The sequence below is a fragment of the Diadema antillarum genome, unplaced genomic scaffold (genome assembly GCF_040938485.1).
Source record: "Diadema antillarum isolate AM-2024a unplaced genomic scaffold, OU_Dant_1.0 scf00000014, whole genome shotgun sequence".
Taxonomy (NCBI): Eukaryota; Metazoa; Echinodermata; class Echinoidea; order Diadematoida; family Diadematidae; genus Diadema; species Diadema antillarum.
In genome coordinates this window covers 3,408,539-3,427,248 of record NW_027270903.1, presented here as the reverse complement: position 1 = coordinate 3,427,248, position 18,710 = coordinate 3,408,539, and the positions used below count along the sequence as shown (strand labels likewise).

Here is an 18,710-nt window from a genome sequence, read left to right as displayed (position 1 = left end):
ATTCATGATACAGAATCTGTATTCGAATAATTTGTGATCTGGATGTTTAATAAATTTTGGCTTCTCCATGGTTGTCTTAGTAGATCAGATATTCAATAATGAAAGAAAGCAGTGATGTCTTATGCAAAATACTTCCCTGATTGTTTTGCGTTCTTGGTTGCTGTTTCCATTTCCTACAATAGACACCATTGTATTGATACAGATCACCTTAAAATACATACTGCGATGTTGTGTTACTTTCTGGCTCCAATACTACATTGTTTAGTTTCATGGTTACTTCCTAAAATGTCCAATAGGCACATTTTGCATAAAAAGATATTACAACATTCCTCCTCACGCTGAGAAAAATCATCAATATGTGGGTTAATTTGATGGAATGGGCCCAATTTAAACCTGTATAACCTTGATATCAATTTGCTATATTATTTTGCCTCGTTAGCAAGGGCAAAATGTTATTTATTGGTCTGTCTGCTTTGTTTTTGTTTGTTCAATGAGTGTGATCGTTGCATGTATCAAGCCATTTCTCCGCATATATCGGGCATGATCCCCCAAGGGAAATGTCAAGCCCATTTCACAAATCTGTTTCAGGCTCTACAATGTGTACCTACATTGTCCAGTTATACGTGAGTGCGGTGGCCTGTGAGGATCAATCAATTTACAGCTTCATGTTGGTGCACATTTGCAGTAGGCATCCTAAACAGTCCATGGTCCCAGCCACTTTCAGACTAAATGCAAGCGGCTTCTCTTTCTCTTGGTATTGGTGGATGAGGTTATTGATATTCATAACATTTTTTTTCCTGTGAATGTATGATGTGGTGTATCATCAGATTCTTGATGGCCAAGGAGGGATTGAAAAAAAAAAAAAAAGATGGTCCCCTCTAAAATTGCATCCTGTTTGTGTCTTTCTTTCCTCCCATCTAGCATGAAGTTCTGCCGCAGTCGTATCGCAGAGGCGGTGGATGATGGAGTCATTACAGGGAGTATCGATGGTAAGTTTTGTAGTGGAGTATTTTTACCTCCACCCACACAGTGTGTGTAAAGCCCGCCGCACACTATGCGACTCGCGACTATACGACTGACAGACGTTGGATCCGAAATAAATCACAATAACTTGAGAATAAACACGCTTGTTTATTTGAGATCCAAAGTCTGTCCGTCATATATTTGTGAGTCATATAGTGTGCGGCGGGCCCTGAGGGGTACTATAAAGAATCACTCTTGAGATCAGGTGGATATTGGGTGGGGCGGGTGGGTAGGACGGTCGGGATATCCATTGCCAAATCTTGTAGCTTGAACAGCTCCATCAGTTTTTGAACAGTTAGCCATAAATTAGCACATGTACAGGTACCAACTTTTATAGGTAGCAATGGCTAGCACTTGTTCTATATAGCAACAGCATATTAAATCTTGTTACCTCAACAGTGTTCCAGTGCAGAAGTGTTGGGCAGGGGTATTAATCACCTCCAGTGATATCTCTAGTTTTGCCAAGGTAGATGCCAGCACAACTGTATAGTTCCACTGGGGTGGAAAAATGAGAGAATTATCCTCGTGTATTCTGTGTAAGAAATGCATCACAAGACAGCAGTCCAAGCCAGATAAAGTCAAGTGAGAGCAAAAAATTATCGTTCTGCTAAAATTTTGGTTGAAATTTTTACCTTGATAATGATGTCTAGTGGAAAGTGACTTTATTGTGTTCCACTCCTAACACAAATTATTGGAAGTAATATCATAAAATGTACACTGTGATTTCTCTGTAATGCCCCAAAACTTGTCATTTCACTCTTCTAGATGACTCAAGTGTGTGATAGTGTCCCCAAATTGCTTGCTAACACTTGCTGGTAAAGGGAATGACAGTTACCTCTTGCTATGAGGTGTCTCACTAAATAATGTGTAGGGGTACAAAGGAGTTAGAAACTGCAAAATCACCTTATAAGAAGGTTATTTATGTATGTGACTTAAAATTTGGTTCTACTGTATATAGTATCAAGGGTATTAAATTTGTAAGTAGAAATTAAGCCTACAGAATTTCATGTCAAACTTCATTACTCGGCAATGCAATACCAATGATTGATAGAGGCGGTCATATGAGCTATATGCTGGTACATGATAAATTGTTGTACATGAAGTACATGTACATGAAGTACATGTATTAACACACTGCATGGAACTTGTAGTGCAGTTTGGAAGTGAAAGCCAAGATGATGTGACAACTTACAGTATCTGCATAAGTTCTTTGCATTCAGTTAGTATGGCATAACTAAGTAGCTCTTACATATGACACTACATTAGGACAGTGGTGTACAGGATAAATGGCATGGTTAATGGTGGTATTGAACACCCTGTGATATGAAATGCAATGTATACTAACATGGTAAGCTAGGGAAAGGATGGGGAATTGTGTATGTTACAGAGCTAGATAGCTGGAGGTATCGCTAATTATGTTTTATGGGCTTGCGCGTAGAACAGTACTAGTGTGCCGCCACAACTTATATAATGATGAACCCAGTCTAAGGCTCATATGTGGTGCCGTGTTTGCATCATTATCATGAAAATTGTCTTTGAAATGGGTGTGATTTGGAGTTCTCGGAGAGTGGGAGGCTTTGAAGGGAACACAAAGTAAAGTCTCTATTTGAGAGTAAAATCATGGGCCCGTATTGTGACATGGTAGGCCTACAGTGATTACATTGTCTGTTTAAATTTGCTCTACATGGTGTTTGTTAGCATGAACTGTAACTTATTTTGAATACCTGACATGTACATGTAGATTAGAAAGAAGATAGCAGCAATGAAGTTCCTACAGGAGCAAAGATTACACAGTTATGCTGAAAGTCATCTATAAAGTCGGTATGTGTACATGTAGTATACAGAGATTCCAACTCAAAGCACCTTCTGATCTGGAGATTCTCCCGCCTGAAACCCCAAGCAAACGGGAGACTCCAAGTTGATGTGTGCGAAGCGCGAAATTCCTAGGGTTCTAGATGCTCTCTGGTGCTATCTAAGGCTTATTTTTCAACATACAATAGCAATAAGTAAGAAATCCTTTCCAATGGGAGACACAGAGCCAGAGCGGGAGAAATTAAATCTCAAGTGGGAGAACGGGAGATTTTGCAAAAACGGGTTTTCGGCGGGAGATCTCCCGTCGAAAATGGGAGAGTTGGAGTCTCTGAGTATAAAAGTGTAGGAATTCAAATCTGATTTTGAAATGCTACTGGTAATTGCTTTGTCTACCTATTTCTGAAGGATCATAAATCCCACAGACTTCGGTTCAGGTCAGAAATTATACTGAACATTTCCAAACAATTTTGTAGACATGCTTTGAAGAACAATTTCCACGATAATTAGGTTTTATTTTGGTGTCATCTTCCCTCCCCCACCAAACAACAGTTGTGACCAAATGCCTGTATGAAGTGATAGACCAGGTCCTGGGAGGTGCTCTGAAGCTGGACCATGCTGTGTCTGCATTCAGCGCTATTGTGGTAAGAATCAGACCGTAAATTTGTTTGTTTGATTTATTTTTCTTCCAACACAATTTCATACATAAATCAAGATTCTTTTCAGTAATATCACATAAAATATCAGTAAGCAGATTACAATGTACATAATTCAAAGAATGAAAAGTGATGTATAAATTAATTCCATTAACAAAATATAACTCGTTTTACCTAATTTCCAAATAATAACCTGAGAAATCATGCGGAAGAAGGACTGCCACTACAAGCAAAATCTTTATTAAATTCACTTTATTATTTTTTTTTAAAAATACACACAATGACATACATTTCCTGACCTTGTAGAAGAGTCACTCATACTAATCATAGGAGGTTAAGCGGAAGGTGTCTTTAAAAGTCAATAATAGTTTGACTGAGATTATGAATGGTACTTTCTTTTCATTCTCCATGATACACAATTGTACTTTTAATTGATTGAATAGCTATTCTGCATGACCTCAGAATTGTCTTGTATATCTAAGGTGGAATGCATTTGGACTGCTCTATTGGAAAACAATGAATACAGTATGCAATTAATTTGTAGAGCTACCCCTCATTCAATGAAACAGAGAGAAAAATGTATGTTATCCCGTTATGCTGGCCTCTTTACTCTCCCCTTCACTTGCAGGACATTCACCCTGGTGTCTCCTCAGTCTTGGCTGATGTCTTCCACATCAAAGGTGAGTTCATCTGCCGGAGATTTCTTGGGGAAAGAAGGCATACTTTCCGTGGGGGTGTACCCAAAGAGAGCTCTCAGCTTCTTGCAAAAACTTAAAATATTGTGACAGATACCTGAACAAAATGAAATTAAGTGCCAGTCCATATTTATATGTTGTGAGCTTATACAACCTTGAGTCAATTGTCATCAAACTAAACTATACATGTGGTTAAAAAAGAAAAGGAAAAAGAAAAAAATGAAGAGCAGTGTCGGTTTGTTTGATTTCATTAATAGCAAAGTTCCACAGCGAATATATGTCTCAGTTCAGCAGAACACCAGTAGAAGTTGTGCATTCAAATGTAGCAAATACAAATGTGCCAAATGATTTCCTATTCACTGCAAACTCTGTATTACAACACAGTGCTATATTTATGCACACAGCTCTGCAGATGATTACACATAGATATTTGTGAACATGCACAAATTTCTACACACTTGAATCTCTGGAGTACAGAGAATCAATTGCCAAGTTGTGCGATAACATGTTCTTTGTAATATTTTCTCTATCACGTAGACCTTGAAACCATTGCAAGAGATGACACCTCATCCAGGGACACATACATTGCACTCTTGGGAGCCTGTACAGTAAGTTTCAGCTGCTACATCATTTGCAAAATACCGGAGTCTCGTACAGACATTTGTTGAATAGAATTTTAAAGTTAAAGGTGGGACTAGTGTGGGATACATGTCTCAGTATTGTGGTATAGATGCATGATGTACCTTTTGGGAACCATGTGGAAATTTTTGCATATTCCCTCTTGTGATAGATCCACTCTACAGACTAACATTTCTGAAATTGAGCTGCTTGATAAAGAGGGCACCTATAATGTGTTATACTATGCGTTCATATTGTAGTTAATGCACCAAAGCGATTAGAAGCCTTGCAGTGTGGGGATTTGTGTGAATTAAAAGCCCGGGCCGAGCCTACCACTGTAAATGGACAAAATTGCGGGGCCGAGTACTGCAAATGAGGCCAGGCTCAGCCTGGGCTCGGCCTGGGCTGGGCCCAGCCCTGCACTGTAAACAGGGTCTAAAGGCTCGGTCACAAATGCCTTTGCGAACTGCTACGAACGCCATACGAACGATTTTTAGACAATTTTGTAAGATCTTCTTAGGAAGGCCGTACAAAACCAGCATTCGTAGACCGTTCGTAGACCGGTTCGTAAGTTTGTAGCCTGGTCGATGGTCTTGTCCAAGCTTTTTTTTAACTTCTTACGAAACCCTCTCTTCGCAAGGCGGATGTACGAACGTCGTGCAAACATCGTAAGAAGTATGCACGATTTTGCAGGAATGAGAGACAATTCTAGAAGCCTTAATTGTTAGGATGATTGTAAGAATGCCTTAAGTCGTTCGTAGAGGGCTCGTATGTCTTTCGTAAGAATGCCTTACGAACGGAGATTCGAACGGTATTCTTATGAACAACTCTTTGAGTTTGCAAGGCGTTCGTAAGGGACTCGTAAGGTGTAGGTACGCAATATTTATGCAACTGTTGAGGTTTAGGGGTATAATGCCAAATGTGCGAAGTTCAAATCCTCTTATTGTTCTAGATGTTTGACCAGAAAGCATTTCTGTTAAATATGGGACCATAAGTGAAGGCAATCAAATGGAAAAGAGCGAAGGGGAAGAAAAGAAAAGAGGGAGATGATGAGGAAGGAGCGAGAGGGGGAGAGTTGCAGCAACAACCTCCTCCTCCTCTACGTGTAGATGCAGCTGCAGTTGTAGTCTCCTTGGCACTATACTGTCATCTTGAAGTATAAAACTTTCAACTGTTACAGAATTTTCGACAGGACACGGCAGCGTCTTTTTAACAACCCGACAAAATATACAAAAAATCATAAATCTTCTTACGAATGTCTTGAGAGTGCTGTGAATTGCACGTTCGACCATCTTATGACAAAAAGAAATCATAAGATGGCCGTAAGTCTGACTAAAGAATAACTCAAGGCGTTCTTATGAAAAACATACGGATTCTAGGGCCATAAATCAGTGACATCAGTGACACAGTGACATCTGTACGAACGCATCGTTCGTACGAACCTTTGTGACCGTAGCTTTAGTATTTAGTAATGCATGCATATAATGCATTTTATAAAATGGGTTCAAGAATGTAGCCAATAGGAAGCGCTGAAATGAGTCACGTGTGCTTTGGTTATTTTAGTCCCATTGCACTGCGTGTTAAATCCTATTGCCGATCGTCTGTGCGCGCGGCGGCTCCTTTGAATTGCATGCATATGCACTGTCAATCCTGTAAACAACTAGTTTGGGCTGCCGGCCGGCCGGCCTTTCTTGTACATAACATGTGTGGCGTACGTACGTACAGTACTTATATGTGCGGGATTTCCGAGTGCGACATGCTTAAATGTTTGGGACGAACATCTTCATCGGACATCTTGACTCACAAAGGTACGTGACAAATGCTGTTAGTTTTCGACCCATTTTATAAAACAAATGATGCACAGGATTATTTCGTGGCGTTAGTGGAGATGCAGCTCACTCTCGGGTATTTACAATGTAGTGCAACATGCACTCTCCACTAACGCACTCTATCCTGTGCATCATTTGTATAATATTGCATTCAAGTCATGCACTGTTTGTGTAATATAACACATAGTGGGGGTGGAATTACAATACAAAATATGAATTCCACAACAACCATATGCAATGCACATCATGGCAAATCTGTGATGATAAAGTTGAGTTATCTGTGTGTATTTTGTTGCAGGCATTCTTGGATAGTGGGCTGCTCAAGGAGAGGCTGGACAATGACACACTGGAAACAGTGGGCACCCTCAACAACAAGCAGGCCTTCGCTCAGAGATACGTGCGTCTCAAGACAAAACTCTAGTATGTGAAACTTTCAAAAGCTTCATTATCCCCAATCCAACCTCTACTAGTCATGCCGCTGATAGTTGTGGTAGAATGCACATCTTGTAATAAGTTGCCTGATATATGAAGATAGGATGGAAAGAATTTAGCTTCAGCCCAAAGATGACTGTTAGCTTTGCAATGAATTCAACAGACCTACAGTCATCTTGAGTGAGATTATCTGCATTATTGTAAGATCAATCCACTGCCACTATTATTGTACAGTTTTGATTTATTAAAGGTGATGACTGTTCACTAAATTTGGTAATATGCTCAAGACAACATCATTCTTTCTTAGAACAGAAAATGAAAACAAAAATACTACTTCAGAACAGGCTTCAACCCAGTGGGAGATTAGGTCCCGGATGTCTTTGTCTACATTGACAGTGTTTTGTAGTTGAATACCTTTCTTTTTGTGCCAAACTCTGTACCTTTCAGCTACAAACAGCAAAAGTTCAACCTTTTACGAGAAGAGAGTGAAGGGTTTGCTAAGCTGGTATCAGACATCACTCAGGTCACAGTGGATCCCTCTATGAGTCATCAGGTATCCCGCAACATCAAAGCTCTTATAGGTGAGTGGTGGTAAACTGACATATAAACCCCTCAAGAGAAAGTCCTGCAGTTCCAGTTTGATGTATCATACTTCTCTGGAAACCACATCATTTCATTCAAATGTTGACATCATAGGAAAGTCTGATAAAATTTTCTTTACAATGGCAACTCACTTGTTTATGTTTTTTATTCCTGGAATACACAGTACAACTGAGTATGAGGAAAGGTCAAATGTGAAATATTGTAAATGGAGCACACATGTTATGTCAAGCAGTATAATCCCCGAATTATGTCTTTTCATGGATGGCTTGTGCTTGGAAATAATGCATTTTAAGATTATCATTAGATTCCAGGTTTCATCCATGAATTAAAAAGTGCAGCAGTATCTGCCTGCTGACTAAAATTATACAAAAACGTTGACCAGGCAAGCATGTAATGTGTGGGAAATGGGAGTTTGTGAGAGTGCTCACATTTCATCGTTGCTTAGTACAGTGGCCTTTTTTCTTCGTTAAACCAGTACATTATCAATAACAATATTGGTGTTACTTTTCACTTTTGATCTGTCCCCATGCTCTGCTGTTTTGCACATTTCAGGAACACCCAATCATAACAAGTGAGGTTTCGTTTCAAAGATAATTAATCAGGCTCTTTTGTTATTCGTAGGGATATATACATTGTATATTCAAATCAATCATATTTACATGGATATAGGGCAATTTTTCAATCAGTTGCAATGACATATAGAACGTAATTTGATTTCAGTATTATACTCAACAGAAGTTCAGTTCAATTCAGTGTCACTGCGAAAATCCATGAAGACCATGCCAATCTGGTATGAACAAATCAAGACCAACAGAGGGATATAATTTTATTTTAGAATTTCATCAGTTTTCCAACTCATGAAAGTCGTGATGTGTCAAGTACATTTTTCTTTTCTTTTCCTCTGAAGAGTGTGAGAGGGGTGGTTTGTAGTGCTTAAATTAACATTTGTATGAAAGTAATTTTTCACATAGCTTTAATAGTTATAGCGCATGTTTGGGTTGAACTTGTAGTTTTGTGTAGAGCATATTCTGTTGTAGGCTAGATTGTTGGTAGTCTTTACATCAAATTGAAAAAAAAAAGAAGATTGATCGATGCTCATCCAACCACCATAACTGCATTTTTGTTTCTGCATGTATTTATTCATTATTTATTTTTGTGGGGCGGGTGAGATGGGTTTGGGGGTTAAAGGTTATCCTACCCGTGATCGTCACAGGATCTTACAAAATGTTCGATGTGTGTTGTCTGTGCACAGGTGGCTTTGATTTGGATCCAAACCGTGTGCTGGACATCATCTTAGAGGCGTTTGAGACAGCCCCCGATCTGCACAACTTCTTTGTACCTCTTCTGCAGTCGTATATGTGTGATCCTCTTACTGTCTGTCAGGTGCTTGGATTCAAATTCCAGTTTTACAAGGTGAGAACTGTCGAGAAATGTTTGCAAATGTTTCGTGAATATTCATAAGCCCCACCGTATTGAAAGATGTGTGCAGTTTTGCTGCATTCATTATCTATCACTGTGTTCAGATGATCCCATGCTTTGCTTGGAATGTCTTGTTTGACAGAACTTTTCCTGGCAATCCCATCGTGTTAATGCTCAGTGGGACATTCCCCACTCCCCCGGCAAGCTTTTCGAGTCTGGCAGCAAAATTCTGGCGGGGGACTGACCTTGATCTCTCGCGCAGCTGTTTTCCTCATAAGTGCACATGCTTGAAATGTGGCGAAGAACTACTATTTGCAATTGCACACCCTACAGCGCCACGTACAGTGACCTAACACACAGTGGAAACCACCAGCCATGATTTTTTCCCCCTTTCAGTGCACAGAGAAAATCTTTGTGGAATGGGGGTGTAAGTTCTTGCTACATTAAGTTATCTCCCTTTTTAGCTCACCTGAGCCAAAGGCTCAACTGAGCTATTGCGATCGCCCTTCGTCCGGCGTCCGTCGTGCGTCGTCCGTCGTGCGTCGTGCGTAAACTTTTTACATTTTCATCTTCTTCTTGAAAACCCCAAGACCGATTTTCATCAAACTTGGCAGATAGCATCCCTAGGGGGTTAGGAACTCAATTTGTTAAAATGGGCACCATGACCCACCCAGGGGGCCCCCAGGGGGGCCCAAACCCCCCAAAATTAAGGAATCTTTAAAAATCTTCTTCTCTAGAACCAGAAGTGATAGAGCTAAGTTAATACTATGAGTTAGTTCATTGATGACTGTAGTTTCAAGTTTGTTCATGGCAGAATCAGGGATGCCCCCCTTGGGACCCAGGGGAGGGGGGTGGGGAGGGGTTCTAATGGGGCCTAAATTGTACATTTTCATCTTCTTCTTGAGAACCCCATGACCCATTTTCACCAAACTTGGCAGGTAGCATCTCTAGGGGGTTAGGAACTCAATTTGTTAAAATGGGCACCATGCCCCACCCAGGGGGCCCCCAGGGGACCCCCAGGGGGCCCAAATCCCCCAAAATTAAGGAATCTTTAAAAATCTTCTTCTCTAGAACCAGAAGTGATGGAGCTAAGTTAATACTATGAGTTAGTACATTGATGACTGCAGTTTTAAGTTTGTTCATGGCAGAATCAGGGGTGCCCCCCTTGGGACCCAGGGGAGGGAGGTGAGGAGGGGTCCTAATGGGGCCTAAATTGTACATTTTTATCTTCTTTTTTAGAACCCCATGACCCATTTTCACCAAACTTGGCAGGAAGCATCCCCAAGGGGTTAGGATCTCAATTTGTTAAAATGGGCCCAAACCCCCCAAATGAAGGAATCGTTAAAAATTTTCTCTAGAATCAGAAGTTATACAGCTAAGATAATACTATGAGTGAGTACATTAATGACTGTAGTTTCGAGTTTGTTCATAGGAGATCCAGGGGTGCCCCTCTTGGGGGCAGGGGTGGGGGGGGGGGGGGTTGGTTAGGAAGGTTCAAATGGGGGCCTGAATCGTACATTGTCATCTTCTTCCTGAAAACCTCATGATAGATTTTCGTCAAACTTGGCAGGTAGCATCCTTAGGGGGTCAGGATCTCAATTTATCAAAATGGGCACCATGCCCCACCCAGAGGGCCCCAGGGGGCCCCCAATTCCCCAAATTAAGGAATCTTTAAAAATTTGGGCCCTTATTGTACATTTTCATCTTCTACTTCAGAATGCCTAGTCAAATTTTGGTAGAGCTGTGAATAATTTAGATTAGTGACTGCGTGAAAGGTGAACTTGCGATACTCAGGTGAGCGCTAGACCCGCGGGTCTCTTGTTTAAATAAACCACAGTTTGATGATTGAGTTAGTTTCCTACAGGCACAGCATTGATTTTTGACATAGTATAACATTCCTACAGGCACAGCATTGATTTTTGACGCCGTACAACTTGTTCCAACATCCATGGTATTTTCCAGGAGGAGAACATTGCCACCCCCAAGTCCCTACACAAGGTTGCTGCCCAGCTGCTACAACACAGGCTTGTTGAGCTGGATGATCTCTACCCCCATGTGAGTTGAACATGTACTGTCTTCTAGATGTCAAACTAAGAGTAAACTTCTTTTAAAAGAAAAAGTTAAAAATCAAGGGAAAGGGAATAAGGAAGGAAATTTTTCTGATAATCGTGTGATAACAGATTGTTTTCTCTTTCTCTTTAATTTCTAAGTTGAGATGAAGCATTGGTGTTCATATTATGGCTTTATTTCTATTGTGTCAGTTACGAAGTTTAGCTGATCTGAGTTCGTGTACATGTTGAAATTATTAGTGCTGAGTATCTTTGAAGTTTAAGGAGAGCCAAGCAAGATATATTTGAGGTCATTTTCACATGGATGACATGCTGACATACCTTCTTTTCTGTGCCTTTTTCTTTGGATTGTTCATTGAATCCATTGTCTTTTGCACAACTACTACTATGATGTTAGGGTAGAAATGATTTTCTCCCATAGTAGTAACAATGATATAGTGGCATGTACAGAGTTATACATACTTTGGAGTGCTTGTCCAATGTCCAAGCTGACAGAGTATTAAATCTATGTGTGGTATCTATGTATGATGGTTATTACTATTTATGACGTACCCACTTCTTTTAATGATTGACCACTTGTCAAGTATGAGCTAAGGCTTTTTAAGCATGTAGCCAAATGAGGTCAGTGGGTTTGAGTCTCTTGGAGCATGATTCTGCAATGAAATTGGGTTTCCTCTCCCCGTTACAGCTAGCTCCGTCCGACACTGACATCTCCAAGTCTCACAAGCAGGAGATCATCGATGCCCGGCAGTTTGCCCGCAAGATGAGCATGGCCGTGCTCGTTGACAAGGACGAGAAGGATGAGAACAAGGACAAAGAAAAGGAGAAAGACGAGCAGGTTAGTTTAAAACATCTAGGAGGGACTTGTTGAATGGTTGACATTTCAAAATAAGGCAAGCCGCCCATGATTTGACCATGGCGCCATCCAAAATTCGACCGCTGGCTTCATGTGTAGAACCTATGCCTTTGCGTGCGGTCAATTTTGGTACGGGATGTCGAACCGTGGTGCGGTATTTTAGCTTGATGTATTTGTTTCTAGATATGTGGTGTTGAAAGGGGCTAATATTTTGGCAAGTCATTCATGGCTCCGTAGGAGAAAATATGGTTTATCACGAAAGATCTCTTTCTTCAAGTTGCTCTTACATTGTATCTATCTGAGGATGCCTGTGATGCACAGGTTAGTATTTCAAGTTGTATTTGTGTGAAGGAGTGTACATGTATGTATGTTGCATGTAGGTGAGTGTGTGTTTGAGCTTATTGAATCCCTGTCTTTCCTGAGATACGATGATGATGTTGTGCCAAAAAGAAAAAATGTACAAATAGGTATGCGTGTATCTGTATAATATTTAGGTTTGCATTCATATATGTATGTATGTTGATACTTACACGAGTAGAGTATTCAAATTGTCCTGGTTTGCGGCATATTAACACTTTTGTGACATTGGAAAATCTGCCACCCTCTCTGAAAGAGCCAGAACAAATAATTTGATTACTCATAGTATAACTTAGACAAGTGGGCAATTCCGTGGTAACGGAATTACAAATCAGAGAATTTTGGCTCATATTCTTTCACCCTGTATACTGGATTGATTACTTTGCCTTCTCTTGATACATTTAAAAGATGCAGAGGTACTCACACTGTCACCCCAAATACAAATTTGTTTAATGTTCTCACTTGGTTGGTTGCAAAGGAGGTCTATGTGCGATAGTAACGGAATTACCAGAAAATTTAGTCACAACTTCAACTCTGACTTTGGGAGTTGTTTCTCTGAAATCTATAACACATACACTATAGGTTGTTGTCTGATTTCATCTTTGATTGTGTCAACTTCAATTTAGTTGTATTGTTTTTCAAATATTTCATCACATTTTCCAAGCAGCAGGCTTTATCCCTGTAAAGTCAGTGGTAACGGAATTACACAAATGGTAACGGAATTACGCCTTCTGAAATACACTGGAAAAAATACACATTCTTGGTACTCATGTATTCTGAAATGTCTTGATAATGATTTTTTATGCCTTTAGCTATAATATAACCACTAAATAAGTACTCTCTAGCCTTTGACCTTGAACTGCTACAAGTGTATAGGTGCCAAATAAGTTTTTATTGTCAAAAAACATAAAAATGTTCATGCTAACGACTGTGATTTGAAGTTGTAACTATGTCAATCAAGATCTCGTAACTTCTAAGTACCACATCCATCAAAATTTGTCTACTTTCAAGTTAAGAATTTCACACTCTGCAGGTAAATAACATCTAAGACACATGGTAACGGAATTACGCTAGAATAGTCCTACACAAGTACAATTCTATAAATCCAGTCAACAATACTCAAATTTTCTTGTATTTCTTTTGTTGATAACATGCAAGAGAGATTTCTCTGTTTTCTTCTTCCTAAATATGCCAATAATTGACAATATGTGTGAATTACTTACAAGTATTGTACATAAATATTATGTGCACATGCATAAGAAAATAATTTAAAAAAACTGTCCGGATTGACACTGAATTTAAATCTAAATCATAAAATGCCAATTTACAGTGCAAGAGCACAGTGTGCAGCCCCATCATTGAACACAATGTTTAATGTAAAGAATGAACACTAAGGATGCTTGAAACTTTTAATTTGTTAAGTGAAAAGATGCAGTTGTGGTTCAATGACAAATATAACAAATTACAATTCAATCATAAATTGAAAAGAAAATTTTCTTATACGATTATGGTACTGCACCAGTGCTCAATCATTATTATCTATATGTTGTGACATATATTAATCACTGAAAGCTTGTGACATTTTACTAATAGCTAAAGTTGCCCCCTGGTATATAAGGTAGTGCATAATTTGATAATTCCCTTACAGTGTAAGTCCTACTTAAGCCCACCAAAATAAAATGAACTAAACTAAAAGGATATAGAAAACAGCAAAATAACTTTAACAAACTATAAATTTTTGAACCATTAGAGTGAGTCCACCAAATTCTGTTAATTCATAGAAAGGTAAAAGGGCCTCTTTTATCCATCTGCAGCTCACTGAGTTAGAGTCAGATTAATCAACCTGTGAATAATGTTAGTATTTACTTCTGACCACACAAAATTTCCAAATGACGTCTTCAGAAACACAATCATGACTTAGCCTATGAATTTCCTACAAGTTTTCTGTCTCTGTCTTTCTCCTTTGACTTTGCCTATTTTCTCATCCTGAGTATTGCCATATATTTACTTACAAGAAGTATGCATCTTCTCTTTTGCAGTAAGTTGCATTTTGACTGCCTGAAAGCAAATTATAAAATACACTGTAATGGCACTTGTATGAAAGGAAACTGGATTGTACAGCAAATGGTAACATGAAGAGTAAAGGTAGAAGCAAAAGCCCATTGACTTTAATATTTAAAGTCTTCTTGGGACGGGAAAGTATAGGCCTACAAATTGTAACTGTTACATTTTAGAGCTGTATCACAATTACTGACTGGGTAAATGTTCATTACAAATGGTGTTTTTGTCTTTATTCCTTTTAAAAAGAAAGGATTAAAGAACAAACTTCAAAGGGTAGCAGATGCTCTGTATCATATGGGCATGAAAATCAAAATACATGTCTCTGTGGAAGAAAGATCCAAGAAACAGATGAAAGAAGGTCATAGTCATACACTTACCATTAAAGATAAAGGACTTGAGGATGAAAACAGGACATGTTCAATGAAAGGTCAGACTATCGACTTGGTGATAATAAAGCCTTTAGCATACAGAAAGATCAAAGGTGTCACATTCAGTGGGCATCCCGTGTCAAGTAATGACTTCTATCACATTGTGTATGATCCTTCTCTTAAATTCTTGATCTTTCCTCACAAAAATTATCCTGTTTATTTCTCTCTGTCAGTAGCAGTGCTCTCTTTTCCTTTTAAAGAAATTTTGTCCTTCCTCTTCTTTCTAACCTTTGTTCAATTTATGCTGCATCACACCCATTCAATAGTCCCTCATCACTATACTTAGATTTTGTATGAAACCATGAGACTTTTAAGCAAGAAAATATACATTGATATCTCAGAATTCAGTATGATTTTGAACATTTGAGAATGAGTATCTGTAGCAAACCTTATAAAGTCATCAGTTAGGACAGTCTCCATGTAGTTCTTGTACATGAGAAAAGGTGAAAGAAGGGAGGAGACTTTCAGCACAAGAAGTTTTGTAAAGTGTGTACCTTGATGTCAGGACTCACTGTCAGAGGCATCCAGCTACACTGTATGCTGAGTCATGTCAGTGTATCATACATGTACCATATTTCAACTTTCACTCCTTTACTGCCAATCACTAACACTGTTAAGCTCAATGCCCTGAAGCTATTTCATGAACAGTTCACGTACATATTGGCACGAAAGTAGGTTATGCCATTCTCTTCCATATTAGATGTGCGTGTAATTCCGTTACCATGTAATTCCGTTACCACAATTACAGAAGAACTGAAAGAGATATTTCACAAAATGTTTTGTGAGTTTTCAGGGAGTCACATGTAGAGAAAAAATTTACAAGGGGAGAAAAAATCAGTGATTAGTTTGTTCAGGAGAAAACTTTTCTCAGTTTTATGGTAACGGAATTACGTCAATTTGTCAGTAGATTTTAAAAATTTCTCAAAAAAATATCATAATGAGAGTGACTGAATGCTTCATTAAATGTGATTGTTGAAGCATAGGAAGAAAGATGTGGAAGTATGGATAAAGCAGAGAGATATTTAAGTTGTTTCATTTTAAAATTTCATTTAATATTGTAAAATTTTAGATAAATACAATAAATAGTCTTCCAACTTTAAAAGTGTGTACAACAAAAACGAGGAATGTTATTGGAAAAGGGTTTTTTGTTTCCGTAAATACAACAATCCGTCTGTACGGGAAACTTAAATTTCTGAGCATTTACTTAACTTTGAATTTTGCTGTTTTTGCCCTTCCCATACGGAATTGCCCAAATGCAACTCACTCAACAATAATAAGCACAACTGCAATTCGCAAGGTCAAGAGTGACCAGTAAGTGGGCAGTAGGCATGTACCCATGGCAAAATATATGGAAAACTCCAAGTGTTTTTCATGTCAACTGATACAATTGGGAACATTTCCTAGAGACTTGTATTCTGCAACCTGTTCAACAGAGCATCTGATGAATGTGCAGGTTCATTCACATGCACAAATGAATAGGTATAATGTATAAATAAACAACTATAAGTATATTAATGCACATTATAAACCAAGTAAAAGGGTTTACACTCTCAAAATATATAACAAATATACTAATAAATACAAAGGATGGTTGTAATGTCATGAAAAAATAATTAGTGTGTGTTCTTTGTAATGTTAGTAAATTGCACTTGAATTAAGAGGAAATGGAACACTGAAAGACAAAGAAAAATCATATTTATGTGACATTGTAGATTGGCATGGAAAAATGGTTCATATTTTGAAACATTTTGAAATTAAGAACATTGATGCACTTCCAGATAACACTTAGAAATATGAAATTAATGAATCATGAACATTAGCAGGGGAAAAAAAATCCCACCTCAAAACATTTATTGTAATGTCAAAGAGTGTGCGCATACATTTGGAACCTGACCACACGATGAGAATCATGTCCTTTTCGGTTAAAAAAAAATAAGGGAAATCTGCTGAAGTTAAATGAATAGACTGGTGCTTACTCATTTAATCATCGATACAGAACTGACACATAAAATCGACCTCCTCGATCTCCTCCGTCGTCATACCAACAAGCTCTGAGCATGCAACGTGAAACCAGTGCCTACAGTGGTTACATCCCATCCATGCCGCCTTCTTTCTTTTTCTCCTCTTTCCTCGCTTTCCATCTCTTCCTTTTGTTTCCTCTTCCTTTCCACTCCTGCTTCCTCTCCTCTCTCTTTTGGTATGCTCTCATCTTGACTCCTGAAATAGCCCTTGGGAGCTCCTCCCTGACCTTTTGCACTCTTGTCTCCTCTGGGTAAACCAAGTACTTATCCAGGGCAGGTGCAACAGAGTCCTCTGACTGGAGCTCTGTGACTGCTTATTGCAATGAGTCAGGAAAGACGTGATGATTACGAGCTGGGTGTACTCTCTTTAGTCTGTAGATTGAAGACCCTGAGGAATTGAATGAGGCAATTGTAGTTGAGCTTGTCTCGGCAGGTTGAGAAGAGGTCAGAGTCAATGGGATAAATTGAGCCTCTTTGAAGAGCTTGGATGCTGCCACCTTCTTTTGATTGTTCTCCCCTCTGGATGGATAGAGAGCTGGAACTCTAAAGGCTGCGCGAGCATCCTCTGGCTTTATCTCTGGCCAAGCCTTCAAGACGATGCTTGTGAAGACTGCTTTGGTAGGAAACTGACCTGGATGTTCATCTTTCTAGGCAGATTTAGCCTTCTTGTAGGACTTCTTCAATGGGGCAAACACTGTGGGATCTAGAGGTTGTGTGACCTGTGATGAATGTGCATGCAGTTATTAGAGAATTATTCCATTCTCTGTGCAGAATTTCCCAACATGATGATCGATGTGACTTGCATGGTCGTTGACCAGTAGGAGCCCTGGAAAGTTGGTCCAGAGGCTTCACAAGAAAGGATGGAAATAATTTGCGATCCAAGAGAAGAAGAATTCGCTGTTCATACATCCTTTCTTGCTGAAGCTGTAGTACCATGTGCCTGGTGCTCCCTAGAGAGGTTTCCAGTTGCGAGAAGCTCGCTGCCCAGTATAAATGATGAAGGACGGGACGAACTTCCAGGAAGTGGAGGCTGTCTCCAGAGTAGTCAGCATTGTCTTTCTTTGTTGTCAGTGTAAAAGCATAGATGAACTTGGAACCTTTCATCCCTGAGACACGGTCGCTTTTAGGGGCGATTGCACACCCACTTTCGTCAGCATACCAGATGTGGTTGGGACAGTCAAGGATGCTCGACTGGTTTTACGTCTCCAGATAGTCGTGGAGACCTCTAAAACCAGTTGTCCAGTCTGTCTCTGGTAAGGACGGCTTTCTCCATGCCAGGCCCTGTGACTTTCTGAATGACAACGTTGGATTTCTTGCCATGACTTGCCCGAACCATTTGTTTCCGGGCTTGTCATTCTTGAAGGGGATCTCCCTGTTGTCACTTTCCACAATGTCCTGGAACATCTAAAAAGAAAGTGAGCATAAAGTCTACAAAGGAAATGAAGGAATAACTAGAGAGTCCGGTAGCATTTTTCCAAACATTTTCTATTCTTTCTTTGAAGCATATATTATTATTTTTGTCTGTATGTATTACATGATATTTTCATATATTATGTATAACATTATTTTGTATATATATTTATCACTCATAGGCCTCTTTAGGCCAGCTGTCTGACTAATGTGATTTTTTAAGTAAAGAAATAAACTACTAAACTAAACTAAACTAAACTAAACTAAACTAAACTAAACTAAACTAAACTAAACTAAACTAAACTAAACTAAACTAACCTAAACATATAAAAGTGTGTCATGTCATGTCATGTTAAGCATTCTTCATTGAAGAAAATTAAGAAACAAATATAGAATAATTGTTGCTTGCAGCTATTCAAGTTAT

At 39.0% G+C, this 18,710-nt stretch overlaps 1 protein-coding gene across 1 annotated transcript in view; it reads left to right on the top strand.

Annotated features, from left to right (window-relative positions):
• The first annotated feature begins 738 nt into the window (after positions 1-738).
• LOC139721955 (THO complex subunit 2-like) overlaps positions 739-18,710 on the top strand; it is a 43,860-nt gene continuing 25,888 nt past the window's right edge. The window contains exons 1-9 of the mRNA XM_071633281.1: positions 739-989; positions 3,385-3,476; positions 4,117-4,168; positions 4,721-4,791; positions 6,929-7,050; positions 7,510-7,643; positions 8,918-9,078; positions 11,047-11,139; positions 11,842-11,991. Coding sequence (XP_071489382.1) covers positions 869-989; positions 3,385-3,476; positions 4,117-4,168; positions 4,721-4,791; positions 6,929-7,050; positions 7,510-7,643; positions 8,918-9,078; positions 11,047-11,139; positions 11,842-11,991 — 996 coding nt within the window. The 5' untranslated portion in view covers positions 739-868. The remainder of the gene's footprint in view (positions 990-3,384; positions 3,477-4,116; positions 4,169-4,720; positions 4,792-6,928; positions 7,051-7,509; positions 7,644-8,917; positions 9,079-11,046; positions 11,140-11,841; positions 11,992-18,710) is intronic.